Source organism: Malus domestica, chromosome 15 (genome assembly GCF_042453785.1).
Source record: "Malus domestica chromosome 15, GDT2T_hap1".
Classification (NCBI taxonomy): domain Eukaryota; kingdom Viridiplantae; phylum Streptophyta; class Magnoliopsida; order Rosales; family Rosaceae; genus Malus; species Malus domestica.
In genome coordinates, this window is record NC_091675.1 from 15,953,759 (window position 1) to 15,969,400 (window position 15,642).

At 37.9% G+C, this 15,642-nt stretch overlaps 2 protein-coding genes across 4 annotated transcripts; both read right to left on the minus strand.

The window, feature by feature from the left end:
- Nucleotides 1-2,626: 2,626 nt before the first annotated feature.
- LOC103425000 (uncharacterized) lies at nt 2,627-10,854 on the minus strand. Its single transcript, XM_008363086.4, has 22 exons — nt 9,653-10,854; nt 9,378-9,493; nt 8,995-9,203; nt 8,745-8,864; nt 8,443-8,571; nt 8,224-8,349; nt 7,818-7,873; nt 7,642-7,741; nt 7,404-7,521; nt 7,054-7,263; nt 6,506-6,836; nt 6,155-6,248; nt 5,711-5,819; nt 5,241-5,512; nt 4,983-5,110; nt 4,557-4,791; nt 4,256-4,444; nt 3,867-4,156; nt 3,607-3,790; nt 3,242-3,484; nt 3,044-3,129; nt 2,627-2,961 (listed from the first exon to the last, which is right to left on the minus strand). The coding sequence occupies exons 1-22, from the start codon at nt 10,471-10,473 to the stop codon at nt 2,814-2,816; spliced, it is 4,314 nt and encodes a 1,437-aa protein (XP_008361308.3). The 5' UTR covers nt 10,474-10,854; the 3' UTR covers nt 2,627-2,813.
- Nucleotides 10,855-12,497: 1,643 nt separating this feature from the next.
- Nucleotides 12,498-15,252, minus strand: LOC103400740 (inositol oxygenase 2-like). 3 transcript variants are annotated; one of them, XM_070813897.1, is made up of 11 exons: nt 15,134-15,252; nt 14,916-14,952; nt 14,496-14,685; nt 14,107-14,393; nt 13,738-13,797; nt 13,593-13,645; nt 13,374-13,496; nt 13,211-13,280; nt 13,049-13,127; nt 12,846-12,927; nt 12,498-12,755 (listed from the first exon to the last, which is right to left on the minus strand). In XM_070813897.1, the coding sequence occupies exons 2-11, from the start codon at nt 14,944-14,946 to the stop codon at nt 12,729-12,731; spliced, it is 1,002 nt and encodes a 333-aa protein (XP_070669998.1). In that variant the 5' UTR covers nt 14,947-14,952; nt 15,134-15,252; the 3' UTR covers nt 12,498-12,728. The 3 variants fall into 3 exon arrangements, with proteins under 3 accessions (XP_070669998.1, XP_070669999.1, XP_070669997.1); XM_070813898.1 differs by having other exon boundaries at nt 15,074-15,252; XM_070813896.1 differs by having other exon boundaries at nt 14,774-14,952; nt 15,134-15,152.
- Between the last annotated feature and the right edge of the window lie 390 nt (nt 15,253-15,642).

The window sequence follows — 15,642 nt, forward strand, 5'->3', positions numbered from 1 at the left end:
AAAGATCAATTCTGAAAACTTGGTGAATTTATGTGCCCTATATTGTTGTTGCATGACAATATTGGTGGCATGGAATGTCAAATATGTCTTCTCCAGGAGATCTGATTCAGTTAGTTCCACTTTACAAAATTTCAACAGTGAACGGAGTCTACAAATTTCAGAATTGTATTCATTCACGGACTTAAAGTCCTGGAAGCAAAGATGCTGCCAGTCATGTCTTGCTTCAGGCAAGTATATGTCTTTTTGGTGGTCAAAACGGTTGGCCAGAGTACGTCAGAGGGTGTGTGGGTCCTCCTCAGCGAGATACTCAATCTGCAGTGCATCATGGATGTGTCTTCATATGAAGATCATTGCAGTAGCCTTCTGAGCTTCGTCAACAGGTTTGTCGGCGATAGTTTCTTCCAGAGACTTCTAGAGCGAAGAAATCGAGCTTGTTTCTTCCAGAGACTTCAGATAGTTTCTTCCAGAGACTTCTAGAGCGAATAAATCGAGCTTGTTTAAGTTCAACATGTCCCTAAAACAGAGGGGAAAATGTGAGTAGTCATATGGTAAACCATAGACATATATCGTAGAACATACAGGTTCTATAGACATGTATTGGTTTAATTTATGCATGAAAACTACAGGTTTCATGTGGTATCTTTTGAATGAAAATTTCGGTTTTCAAAGGCACTAAATTTGAAACTACAGGTTCAATTTAGCTTTATGAACAATTTGTTCATAATAAGAGGTTTCTGCAAGAAACACATAATGCAATATACTATTTTGAATATAGTGGATTTAAGGTTCTTCGGGAACTCAAGTGTGAGAGCTTCATTACTACGAAAGTATGTCACGATTCAAAGTATAAAAATAAATTATTGAATCGTTAATATCCAAAAGTGATCTTCAGGTCAATAATTTTGGATTCATTATCAGATTAATAGACTGCATGTCTCTTTTAATTAATTCAATAAATCGGGCCATACGGGGTAGATTATAGAAGCTAAATAATATTAAAATAATAGTATCAGGTCGAAAATATAGCATAGCCCAAAGAAGGGTTGGGTGCCTTGAGTAAAAGGCAAGGCCCAAAAAGGCCTCGGGAGTGACTGCAGGTCACAGGGGGGTGCGGGAGAAACCTCAGCCACAGCTGGGTTTCAGTTTGGGTTGAGGGGAGGGCACGGCAACATGCTTTAGACCCATCAAATTGGGCTCGAGAAGCGGGCTGGGGGTGAACGCAAAGTGCTGGCTTTGGTGTGGGCACGGGTGGCGAGAAGCCCAACCGCGAAGGGTTGGTGTCAAGGCTACGGGCCAAGGCAGCGGGATTGGGCATGTGACTTCAGGCCCTGCCGAGGTTAGTTCCAGGCCGAGGCCTGGTGGCTGCTTCCACAGTGATGGTGCGGTGGTGTGCCGCACCATGTCCAATTCCTTTTTCTTTTTTTTTCAAATCCCTAAGGGTTTAGGAAAACCCTAAATATGCTTCTAATTTATTTTATATAGTTTGACTCACAAATTCCACATAACAATTTAATTGTGCGATGCATGAAACAAATATATATATTGACAAATATATGAACATATATATATATATATATATATATATATATATATATATATATCGAAAGGAAAATATAAACATAGAGGTTTCATGCATCATGAGGAATGTTTTCATGCTTTGTGGACGTTTCAAATATCTTCTTTTATTTTAAGCGTACATGATTAGCAGAAAACGAATAAGCCTTTGAATTTAGTGGATGATAGCCTCCTCCTACAATGCGTCAATTCATTAGCTTCTGGAAAGAGCGTGCTGATAACATGTTGTAGGCCTATTTAATTGAACGATCTACGGTTTAGAGAGAGATGGGGCCGGCAATATTGAGGGAGAAGAGAGTGATTTAATTGTGAGGTGTCTTTGATTCACCCCATTGTGTCTTTATTTACAGTAGTAAGATAGGTAAAAACATTTCCTTTTAGGATTACAACATTTAGCAGGTAATCTACTCCTAATAGAAATAAAAGATACATTCTCTTATCTACTAGGATTTACACAATCACATTCCTATTCCAAATATGACTGCAATAAGTTTAACACCTTTTTCATTTATTGTTATAAGTTTGCGTCTTATTTGGTATAAAAGATTTACTTTAATTGTTTATGACCAGTTGCAGTGTGCTGACGAACAATTTTTAAGTGGAGTCGTCGAGCTTCGTATCGTTATCGTGGATAAAGACATTTATGATACGTGCACACAAACATAAACAATCGCTTTCGTTATGCTGACATCAAACTAAGCACCGCCTAAGCCGTCGAGTTAGTGAATAGACCCACCACAACCCACCCCACTCCTAATAAGTTTGCAGGAAATCATAAGTTCTCACGCCTAAAAACAGAGTACGAAGTAGGGCCAAGCCAAGTCCCTTGTAATTGGAAACAATGTTGATTAGTATTTTTATTTCATTTACAACACGATCGTTTCGTAATCAAACATGACACGAATTCGGACTTTCGGCAAATATATGAACATGGCGAGCGAAAACCGATTTGGATACACCGGCGCAAGCAAATGGATGAAAGGCATGGAGAGTTGTTGAAAAACTGTGTTTGGGTTGACGACGGTTAGATGATGCTCTATACCTCGAAACATTTGTACGAGAACTTTTCTTTTTTCTTCTCTTTTTGTAATAATATAGGCCACGACCTAAAAGATGACCTCGATCGAAAAAAGAAATATGCATATAGCTATAGGGTACACATATTTACCCAAAAAAAAAAAAAAAAAAAACCAAATATTAAAATTAAATAAAACTTGAACTTTGTCAATGAACATATTTCATGACTGCCAGAACACGTCAGGGTCCTTGCTGTACAACGAGTGATCCTGAATTTCCTGGTTCGCCACATGGCAATCGATGAGACGCGACTGCACGAGTTTACACAGTGCCAGGCCACAGGGAAGCACCCACCATTCACTTTCATCCCTGTATTGATACAAGAACTTTACGTTGCTGCACTGCAGTCACTATATAAACACTTTGCCGGAATGAAGGTTTAACAACTTACATGCTAAAATTCCAGGATTGAAAGTTTGAAAGCTTCTTCCTCGTGTGGGTCGTATAATGAATCAATCCACAAGTAAATGCAACAACCTGTTAACAACTGGAAAATGTCAGGAATCATGCCGTTGGAAAAGGGCATTGCCTGCTTGTATCCTATGTCATTCTTTTGGATACGAAAGCCATTTGGTCCAGAACAACTTACGACATTGATCAAGGATGTGATATTCCACAAAGCATATATACGCGCAAGACCTGCTGCCCGTCTAGGTCCATGACTAAACAAAGCACTGATCCCAGCCGGGAAGGGGAATAGTAGACCGAGAGGAAGAATAAATAAGACCAAGAAAAAGTTCAACAGTGAAATGGAATATAGCTGCAGCAGACTGAGCAAGACTAGGCTAAAATCTCCCAAGAGTAGAATAGAGATGAACAAACCGACAAGATCCTGTGATAACGGAAGAAAGTACCAGGGAGAATTAGAATAGCATCCAAGAACAACCGGATTTCAGAACGAGGAACAATAAAAAGACCAAGTCGGTATAATATAAATATAGGCATGTTCAATACCTGATGGCCAACCGGTTTGCCATTATAAACTATGAAAGAAAAGGGATAACATATAGCTTTCTTCTCTTTAAACGTCCTTAAGCTCTTGCTGAGTAAAATTCCTCCAGAAAATCTTTTTTGTGACATCCAATGGTCGATGAGTCTCAAATGGTCAAATGGGTTTTCCCAATGATTTCTTGGTGTACTGCAAATAGGGTGGCAAAAACATGAGCCATATGGTATGTAACTTGCTAGAAAGATAATCAGGAGCTGAATGTTACCGTGACAGATGATCCCGCGGTGACAATGCATCTTGACCCTCCAGTGCTGGTGGCACACTTTCATTGTTTATAGCATATACCAAAAGTCCAAACTGGCTATACCCAGAAGCTGTAGGCTGAAACCACGCAAGAGCAACATGTACGCCATATGCACTAAGAGTAGGGTTTGCGTGCGTTTCAAGCCAGCTGATAACATGACCAAAAGTCAACTTTAAGTGACCATGCCGAACTAATCGCAGTTGAGCGTTTAGACCAGCTACAAGCCGATACCAGATGGTAGGTGGAATACTCTGAAAGCAGATCAACTATCAGAACTTATGCTTTATACAAATAGCAATAGGAAACAAATAACTTCACATCGAACACAGCCCTAAAGGTAGATCGATAACCTGACTCATGAGGCTAGTGAGAATGTTATCACTGCAAAGATGGAAAGGAGCCATGTAACTTCCATCTCCTCCAAAAATTAATGACAATGGAAATCTCTGATGAAGACGGGGAGGAAGACCAGCCCTTTTCTCATCTCCACCGAGGTAAAAGTCCATGTATGCAAGCATTAAATCAGAAGTTGCAGCTACCTGTGGCACAAAACAGTAAACGATGCTAAACTGTTAATTCAACTCTTATATCCCCCAATTAGGTACCCTTCAAAAGACGTTGGCAAGAGAATTATGACTTCTTTAGATGTACCTTGAGTCCTTCATACAGTGCACGTGAACGACAAGAACGCAAGCAAGAATGATCATATTCTGATCGAACATATTCACGCAGTTGTTGTAACTTCTTTTTCCTTCGACTCTGTAACCATGACCATGCAAGTGGATAAACAAAAACACAAAGAATGCTGTAGACTGATCCTTCCCACCACTGATAAGCAGCTAAAGCATTAATCTCGTCCACAAATCTATTGAATGCAGCCTCATACCTGCCATGTAATGAAATACTTTAAAACACTTGCAGAAGTTTACGCAACTTGGGTTACTATGAAACAATGAACTAATTATCAAGCACAAAGCATAAAGGTAGTGCATAACTAAGGTACCACTTGTTGCCATTTTTTTTCAGTGGGCATCCTACCACCAAAATCCTAATACACCAAAGAGAAAGAGAGCTTACACAATATCTGTGACTTGTTCTGGAGGGGAATGAGGTAGATGCCAAGGTTCACTGAATGTATTTGGCCCCATGAAAAACATCCTATGCACATGACTCTGAGATTCCTCATTTCTGTTTGTTTCCAAAACCTACACAAGAACAGGATTGTCACATCTAACATGATATGTCGTAGATTACAGGGCACTGTAATTTGGTTTTTAAATGACCATTCTTCCAGTCATAAAAACTAAGTAGCCAAAGTTAAGACTGGAGGTGAACCTCATTCAATGATTCCAGGAAAGGGAAGGAATGATCTAAACGAGAGCCCTGTCGAGCAGGTACAGGAGTCGGTAATTCGTCTCCAGTAACATACTTCATCCGTGCAACGCTAAGCACGAGAGCTAACAGGATGAGGACACTTAACAGAATAAGACCAAACCACCATGGTCCACCAAAAGTGTAAACCAACTCTTCAAATGCTGTATAACATTTTGGCATGTGATATCTGTCAGAAATGCACTTGTATGGACATGGAGTTTTGGTAACACCACCTGACAAAATTTCAACAAGTTAAAGTGATGATTTACCCAAAGAATAATATAATCAAGGCAAATCACGTAACACCACTCTGAACAAAAAAAATAAATAAATCCAATCGATCACAATTTCCAGGTCTTCTTTAAATAAGCTCACAAGAAAATCATAGCAAAGCTCTTGCCCATAGTAGCCAGAGTCAAATTTAGGGATACCTCGAACCGTGACATATATGGCACGATGTGGAAGCTCCAAAGATGGGCAAGCATGACAAAGGGCTCTATCAGAGCCACTCACATTCTTGAAGGTGCCAATAGGGCATTCCTGCAGTACAATTTGGTCAAAGTGAACATAAAAATGATATTTTACCGGGAAAAAAAATATATAAACATGAAAACCAAGAGAAACTAAGCAAATTCATTGAAAACATGTTCAATCCTATAATCACAAAGGCAAATATTAATACAAAATATTCCAATTGAACAATTAAACAATGTAAAACTGACATCAACTAGAATTTTCAAAATAAGCTTACAACAAAAGGCTTCATTTATGGAACAAGTTTCTTAACGCGATGCTTGATATATTAGCATGAACAGATCCATATTATATCTTAAAACTAGGTCAAAATGTCATCCAAATATAAATAGCGAAGCTACCTCACAAAAGATACCATAAAGCCCTCTGGGACAGGCCTTTCCAGTAACAGTCCCATTTTGTCCAGCCCGACCATGACCTCTACCAAAACCTCCCCTGCACCAAGGAAATGAAAAAGAGGGTTAAAACTTGAGTGATATCTCAACACCAGAACGGCTTGTTATACAAAAAAACTATTTTATATTTGAACAATATTTATATTAAAGAAACTTAATAGAAGTGGCACGTGTTCTAGTGTACACCTATCATTAAGTGAGAAAATTATAGTAGTACTTAAAAGAAATTTACTTCAACAATGTACGATGCATATATGTCAAAATTGTGAAAAGCAGTATCTATTTCCGGATACTAACTCAGTAATGATGCTTCCTCCCGCACTTGCTATAGGTAGATATGCATCCCCAACTGGTATGTCTGACCAGTGAAAGTGAATCCTCCCACCACCTCCTCCACCACCACCACTAGGACTACCATGTCCACCAACGGTTGAGATTGTAGAAGAATTACCAAGTTCCAATGTTTGAACAAACAATAGAACAGTTCCACCAGAACCACCACCAGGACCTATATTTGAAAAGATCCTATCATTTTTCTCCAAATATTCTTCTCCAAAGCTTTCTCCATCGGCTCTAAGTGAACCATCAAGAGACAAACTTGACAATGAGCGCTCCAATGAACCCATTACTGTTCAGGGAGAGGGGAAAAAAAAAAAGGAAACATGTTACTGTTCAGAAAAGAATATATGACCCAATACCATTAGCTATCAATCACAAAAAGAAAGTCATCACTCATCACAAACGAAACCTAATTTAACCATTTAGACATGTTTAATCCATTGATTAGTTGATATCTTCTAAAACTTTCTCCACATGTTTCGATATATTTATTTAATGCTTCTTACCAATGATACCACCACCTGCAGTTGCACCAGCTAGGCTATCATTTCCGCTACCACTACCAAGTTCACAAGGCAAATCAGCATCTCCATAGGAAGCACCACCATCAATAAAATTTCCATCGTAATACCCATCCCCACCTTTGCCACCATGCCCACCACCACCACCAAGCCCATTTGCGAAAAACTTTCCTCTACCAACCCCACCAGTGCAACCTGTGCATAGAAATAGAAATTCCTATGATCTTCGAATGCATGGTCTAGGTAATCATTTATCGCCTCAAATCCAAGCAAACATCCAGGTTGCATGTTGAGTCAAAATTGTTAAAAAAAAAACTAAGAGTCCAAATGCATACCTAGCCCGGATGCACTAATTACCCCAGAAGAGTGGACCGATACAGCTCTAACCCAGTGAAAATGAATAACAGATCCAGTCATACTTCCTTGAACAATAACATCTTCAACTCGACAGATCTGAAGCAGGAAGCTAACCATTTATCAGAAAAACAAGGTGGACTCTGTTTAACCTTCTTAAACATTTAACCAAATTGACAAAGATAAGTACTTAGTTCCCAATCTGGATCAATGGGAGACCTGAAGAGTGAAGGTCAATGTAGAGTTCATGTTACAATCTTCGGGTGGATGAAGTAATTCCATGGGGCAGTTTGGAAGTTCACAGTTGAGTTGGGGTTTCCTACCATTCCCAAAACGAAAATCAATTCCAATGGGAAAAAAATGACATCATTGAGAACTATGAATTTAAAACTTACGTCAAATTACTACTGCCACTGTCCAGGGGCCCTCGCAGTAAAGATCCAGGTCCAATCTTCAGTATTAAAAGAAGAAAATTCAGTATGTACATGGCCACAAGATATTAATAATGCACAAATCATATGGTACACTTCAAATTTACACTTGAAACAAAATCAGAGAATATGTTTTCATACATATTTTAAGTGTTTTCTTATACTGTTAAAAAGCAAATCAACAAATCATTACAAGTTTCCAAATTTAAGTAACAGAACTGATTCCAAATAAATTGTCCCTCAGATGCCAACAATTCTAGGTATATGATACTTGGGTGGATACTTAAAAACTCTGCACCATAAAACTCATAAAACATGGTTTTAACGAAATGATGAGTACGTAAAAATACACACCAAATCTGCAGTTTACCTTGATACTAAAAAATAGAGACAGAATCAGGTGTTGTGCTTCAATCAGGTCTCCTGGCCCAGACAAATTCAAGAAACCTTGTCCGTGAACTCCCAAATTAGCATTAGAATGTATCACAGACGCCCCCTGACAACCAAATATGGAAGCATGATTTGACAATGTAAATCAAGGTTCTATGCGTCTTATAAGTGTAAAATCAAGGTTCTAGTTTCAACATACCCTGAGAACCACTAAATTGCTTGCCTCAAGTAAGGATGTTGCCACAATTGAATCAGCACCACCATCTATTAGCATTTTAGAATTCAACATCAAGTGCATTTTGACAGACATTCGAAGAGCCCCAAATATCTGAGCTTATCAGAAAAAGACAGTAGACACTCAAGTTTTAGAATACTGCAATAAATGAGATGACGTTTTCCTATTTCCACTCCCACCCCCAATTAATTTTTTCCCTGATAGTCAAACATGTAAGAATAGAAAGAAATAAATAAATAAATAAAAAGGATAAGTCTTACGCTTACCTTGACAATAGAATCACTCATCAGAAGCTCTTCAGCCATCAACTCAAATTCTGATGAAGCAAAATGTGCAAGACCAAAACTCAAAACTGCACCACATGATAAACGAATTTGACCTCGAACCTGTACAATGCATTACGATTTCAGCATAATATGACTTTAAATAGCATGTTTGTATTTATAATTATAAAAATTGAGACAAGAAGAGCCGTTCATCACAGAGCCATAAAAGTTGGTTTAGTTCTTCAATGACCTGAACACGGCTCCAATACAAAGGAACCAAAGCCTTGGCATGATTTTGGATGTCAACATTTGTCCAAAGTGGCTGTTTAGGAAACTCTAGCAGAAGCGTGTCAGTCTGTGTGGATAAGTTATGATTACTGACTATAAGTCTCCGAGGTACAGCATCATAATATGTTCCCGCAGCACCTGCATTTTCAAGACAGCCTAAACTCCTTCCCCCTGCCAGAAGAAGCAGAACATCACCAACATAGCAGTGGTACTGTACAAACAAAGTAGTTCCAATGGTTCTCCCAAAAATAAGTTCTTCCTTTACATATTACCGAAGAGAAACTTAAGCAAGTTCTTTGCTTTGATATACAAAATTATATTACAAAATGATAACTTTTTACTTACCATGAGCGAAGATATCTGTATCATCACGCCTGCTGAAAACTTTGATGGAAACTCTTCCACCTCCTCCTCCAGCAAATCCATTACCTCCCACTGCACTTATCCTGCCACTTCCAGTCCTGCTCTTCAAGAAAAATAATTGTAGTTACGTAATGCAAGAGGTACTTAACAAGTAATCCAACAAAACAAACTATTAGCATCCATGATTGAGCATATTAATACATAATCTTTAGTGAGTCATTGTTTAAAATTTAACACAAAACAGGTAAAGTACATACATTCTACGAGCTTTAACAAATATGCTGCCCCCTGAACCTCCACCACCCTTAATCCCACCATCACCACCATCAGCCAAAACACTCCCACTAAGATCAATTGAACTTCTTGCCTCCAACCAAATCCTCCCACCTCCTTCCCCACCATACTTCTCATCCTTACTAGTTGTTCCACCCTTACTGCCATAACTCACTGGCTCATCCAACGATGACCACGCATACGGATCCCCACCCCAAACATCATCTGGGAGCTTTGTATTATCAATCACACAACTAGCACCTCTCCCACCATGCCCTCCACCAGAACCCTGAACACCATCCGGGGTGCCACTAGTCTGCGCCGGGGGTGCACCAGCCAATGCCGTAACATTTATTACTGAACCAGTTAAAAAGCTCGCATTCGAAGCATTAACCGAAACTAACCCGGCAATAATCATTGAATTTCTACCTAAACTAAATTCCCCACTAATGTTAACCACAATTTCACAACCCAATAATGGGCAGCTCAAATTAACACCGGGAAGTATATATAAGCTCCCATTTCCTTCTATATACACATTATCTTCAAGAATCAAGCTTGAATTCAGCTCGCAAGTGGTGTCCAGAGACCCAATTCCGTTGAGACCCTCCTGGCACGAGAGCGGGGGAGGGTGTGGCGGCGGCGGACTCGGAGGCGGCGAAGGTGGCGAGTAGTCCCCATGAATTTCGAACCCAAGAATCGAAAAATCATCGTCCGAATCAGCGCAGAGACTAGGGTTTATGGCGAAACTGATGAAGAGGTTGAGGATGAAAAGGTGGAGAAGAAACGGGGGGTTTTGAGCCATACAGAAGAGGCAAAACTCATCACAGAGATAAAAACCCTAGCTGGAAATCGACTGCGGAATCGAATTCTGAGTTTTGGGGATTTGGGGTTTGTGAGAATTGGTTTTAGTGGTGTGATTTTTGGATCAAAGACTAGAGCTTGAACGAGAAATTGTGGGGTAAATTAGGTGAATACCTAAAATCTTGGACCTTTTTTTAGCAATTTGAACTGGGGGCGAAAATGGTAAGCAATCTGAGAAATTTTATGGCGTTCTTTGGCGGTTTTGCTTTGACGGAGAAGAAGACGAAGAGCTGGTGCCTTGGTGGACAGACAGAACAGAACAGACGCAGCGCACGTGTGCACGGCACGTGCGACCTTCTTTGTTTAATTGAGGCAATTTTTCAGTTTCAGATAACAATAGACAAATTTTATAATGCATCGGTGTATCATACTGTTATTTTTTAAAAAATAGCTAAATTTGTGTGGTTTAAATTAAATATTCTAATTTATCGCATGTGAAATTCTAAGAAGACTCTCGCAAAAACGACTCTTCATGTATTCTTTGTCATCTCATATATTTTAATATAATGATTTATAATGTTAGCATGTAAATTGATGTAAACTAGAAGGCAACACAGATTTCATACATAGTCCATTTTGAGAAAGTCTCTTTAGCATTTTTCTTTAGCGTTTATAAAATCGATGGATCACATACAACAGTGCGGTCTATAAAAATAAGAGCTCGTTTGGATGTACTTTTAAAATGACTGAAAGCGCTTTTGGTGAAATTGATTTTGAGTTCCAAAAACACTTTTAAGCACCAGATATGTGCTTATTGCATGAAGTACTTAAAATGCTTTTTCATGATACACTAGATTTTTACCAATGATTGGTTTCAAAAATATTTTCACCAAAAATGCTTTTAGTCATTTTAAAAGCACATCCAAACGAGCCCTAAAGCTCTAATCAATTACTACAAAAAGCTCTTATTCTTGAATTCAATTCAACGATCCTATCCAACTTTCTAGGTGGAAAGAAGAAAAAAGCCATTAAGCAAAAGAAATATTTTTGCTACAATTCGAAAAAAAATAGTGTAATTAGTCAATGGTTATGATGCGTTACGTAATTTACCAAATAATTGTATATGATTTTATTTTTTATATGCTAATGTAATTGTTTTAGTTTATGTGTCACATTGGACTTTATATATAGATTGTGATTTGGTTTATCTTATATGATCTGTCAAATCCACCAGGACAGTAAGACCACTCTTCTTTTGTTTCTTTCCTATATTTTTTGTTATCGTAAGCTACCATCTTATAACGATATTATATCTTGCAATGCATTTGCTTTAGGGGAATATTTCTGTAAGAAGATATATCGTTATTTTTATTTTTCACTTGATTAGGTTACGTAATGATCTGATGCTAAATATTACACAAAAAGAAGAATATCTTTTGAGTAACAACCTAAGTTTTTTCTCGCATTAGATTTAAGAAATATACTTTATTTTTTAATTTTTAACGATCGGCTTCCGATATTGTAGGATTTTGAATGTATTATATTACTAATGCATCTGTCACTTTGAACATGGGAAGTGATTAATAAGAATGCAAGACTTTGGCTTTTGATCTTTTCTTATTTACTTAACATTCATTTGCTATTGCGTATGGCAAATGGAATAATTAATAAAATACTCCACTAATCACAGCTTGATGAACAAAATTCCAAACAGTGATTTGTCTCAGTGGGATCTAATTCTCCTGAAATTTGTGGGTTGGAGAAGATACTCTTCTTCTCTTTCTCACTCGACACTCGGTACTTAGGTGATGAGTGAGAGAGAGAGGATACGCTCGGGGTAGGAAAGTATTTCTTGTGGGGTGCCATGGCACTTGAAGAAACAAGACATGACCATTTTGTCTGCAATATATGAACTTGGGCTGCTGGTTCGCAGACTGGCGGATCTAGAAATTTTTCGACCCAAAGAAATAGGTTGAGAAAGCATAGAACATATTTAGAAGCTTATGGAATTACTGAAATGAAAGATGCAGAAATACAATTTTCTTTATTTATCTTTGAATATGGGGCAGCGGCACAAGAAGAATACATTTATTAAAAGTTACAAGCATACAATACAACTCCTCACATAGAATTTAATACAACTCAACAGCCTCTTTTTTAATCAAACACTTTGTACAACATTGAACATCTTGAAGCAGAACATAAAAGGTTCAATTTTCCTTAATATATATAGATCACGCCGAAAACCTAAAGGGCTCACCATCTCAGTTTTGCTGGGAAATACTGCAGAAAAATTCACATCCAAATCAATCAGAATATGAGTTAGTAAATAATCGAAAATTCAGAATCCGCTCGAGGAACTACGGTACTCACCTTCTCAATGAGGGACAAATAATATGGCTTCACTTTTTCGACATCAACTCGAACTTTGCTCTTGCTGTAGAGGTCATATTTGCTGCACAACATCACAAAAAGAAAAGCACAGTATGGTCAGTTTTGTTCATGCAATCTTGCAATCACAAGATATATACATACATATGTATACATAAATTAAGTGAAGTAGAAATGGAGCTTACTTGAATACTTGAAGCCACTTAAGATTCTCTTCATCCTCCTTGTTCATAAGGTGTCTATATGCCCCTGCCCTATGTAAAGCTGCAACATAATGATAAGTTGGAAGTTAGCATTTGGTCACATTTGCATTCTTGGAAGGGATTCTGCATTTTCGTGGTACTTACGATAAAATGAGTGATACCGGATGATGAACAATCCAGCCTTAGGCAAAGTTGTTCCGTTTTCTTTGGCCACCTGCGCAGATTAATTTGAACACACCAGTTAACAAAATCAGGGTTGCCTTGATAGTAACGTTTGAAATTTGAACGCATGAAGTGAAAGACGTACCAAGTACATGTAGTCATCATGACCCCAAGAGATCATGACATTGTCCAGTCCACATCCTTCTGAGTAGATCCCATTCTTAGTGTTGTAGGAAGGATTGTTGTAATCCGGATTTTCCTTGAAATACTGCAAGAACAAAGAAATGATTGACTATATATTTATGATCACATTTAAGATGTTTACTTCAGTCTAACTAAATCTTTCATGGGAAATGATATATACCTTGTGGTGAACAACGGATTCATCAAAAGCGCACCCGAGAGGATGTGTGTCTCCTGCAACATAAAATTTGAATACTTTTTCAGTTGAAATAGCTCAAAATTGCGAAAGGGTAATCAAATTTCAATAGTCAAAACACAACACTCACCAACAACAGCCCATTGAGGAAGCTCTCCAAAGCTAGGAAGCAGAAGCACTTTTCCAAGATCTGAAACCCATGCAAGATTAAAGTTAATGGAAGAGGAGAAGCACTTCTATCAAATCCCAGAAATTGGGTATAGAGAACTTCATTGGAAAAAGTCATAAGCAGTTGTGGATCATTCTAATTCTAGAATTCTGTAAACTATAATATATGAGTCCTTCTACATTGCGGGTTAACTGCACTTAAAATTAAGTATTCAAGTTTATTGAAGACATTTTCACATTTAAAAATGTGGTAGAAAAGTCCGTTATATATTCTAACAAATGAACAGCTAAGATTAAAATCAGAATTAAGGAATTTTATTTGGGAATATACCATGAATAAGAGCAGTCAAGTGCAACCAATCTTCATCGGGATAGTCTTTTCTAATTGCTTCAGCAGTTTGCAGCAAGTGCTCAATTTGTGGTTCATCCAAGTCAGGATCACTGTCATCCACAACCTCATTGAGGAGTTCACAACATTCCCATATGCTCATTTTGACTCGATTCAACTTGCTATACTCCTCCCTCATTCGCTTCACGAAATCATAAGTTTGATGAATGTGGTTCAACCGGTAGAATTCCTCCACAGATTTATGCCTTTCGCTTTCAGCGTTATAATCCCTGCATTGCATTTGCGTATGCACGTCAGACCTCAATATTTCACAACAACTACATGAAAAATGTGACAAAAAGTTAAGAACAATTTTATAAAATTATGCAGACCTGAAAGACTGGCCAAATGAATTAATTTCAGGTGCAATGAAAGCCTCATTGGACGCTGCAATTTCTTGTGCCACAATTCCATCATTTTTGGAGATCTCTTTGGGCACCACAAACCCACCATCCAATACTAATTCACTGATTTCTCCATTGATCTCTGAAGAAATAATCTTCTTTTCCCCCATTTGTAACCCTATCGAGCAAATTAATATCATAATTAATTAACTAATCATAAAAAAAACCGGAACATAAAACCAATGCAAAAGAGTTAAACAAGGTACAAAGGGCAAGGGCTTGCAGCTCGCTTGGATGCCAGCATTCAACCATTCACCCAAGGTTCTGTGTTCAACTCCTCCCTCCGCCACCATTGCTCGGAAAAAGAAAAAAAAAAACGAATTAAAGGAAAAGGGTAGAAGGGTTTACCAAGCTCAGGTTGCTCGGTGAGGATAGTCATCTTTGCCTACGAAAAATGGAGCAATTAAAATACGACTCGAAGCAAACAAGAAGCCAAAAGCAGAGAAGAAAGCAAATTGGTTCTGCGTGGTACGATATGTTGCAAAACTGGATTCTTATATAGCAACCTAAAATGTCCTTGCATGAAAATTTGGAAGCATGGGAGTCCTTCAACTTAAAAAACCGACCTGTTGAAATTCCTATTTTATCCAACTAAATTGCATAAATTCCATAAATAGTGTCCTTTCATGAAAATTTAGGAAACGTGGGAGTCCTCAACTGAAAATATCATCCAACAACTCCGAATGAAACGTTCAAAACGCAGTTGTATATATAAAGAAACAGATGATAAGGCTGATCTGCCCATATTAGAAAACTAAAATGATTGGATAAATTAAAGGAGGACTTAGAGTCAGTAATTACGTGGATGTCATTATCCAAAATTCTTGGCCGGATCTACTGACATGGAATCTAGTCATGGCCAAGTAATGCATGCAACTGTTATTTTTAATTCAGTTTTTAAGTCTTAGAAAATTAGAAACGTTGACGTCTGAACTTAATTACGTCATTTTTCGCATTGCATCTTGAATTTATAATTCGGTTTTTCATGCAAATCATGGTGGAATCTGATGCCATGTGATACGAATGATTAATAGAGAAAGAAAAATTTTATTAAAACCCATTCAACCTCCTTTTA

Coding starts and splice junctions, on each gene's coding strand:
- LOC103400740 (XM_070813896.1), bottom strand. CDS start 14,819: ATGGTTGAATGCTGGCATCCAAGCGAGCTGCAAGCCCTTGCCCTTT. Junction 13,798..14,106: donor CTTGACTGCTCTTATTCATG/GTATATTCCCAA, acceptor CATGGGTTTCAG/ATCTTGGAAAAGTGCTTCTG. Junction 12,756..12,845: donor ATTTGTCCCTCATTGAGAAG/GTGAGTACCGTA, acceptor ATTTTTCTGCAG/TATTTCCCAGCAAAACTGAG.
- LOC103425000 (XM_008363086.4), bottom strand. CDS start 10,473: ATGGCTCAAAACCCCCCGTTTCTTCTCCACCTTTTCATCCTCAACCTC. Junction 8,572..8,744: donor TGAGTGATTCTATTGTCAAG/GTAAGCGTAAGA, acceptor TGATAAGCTCAG/ATATTTGGGGCTCTTCGAAT. Junction 5,513..5,710: donor CATATATGTCACGGTTCGAG/GTATCCCTAAAT, acceptor AAATTTTGTCAG/GTGGTGTTACCAAAACTCCA.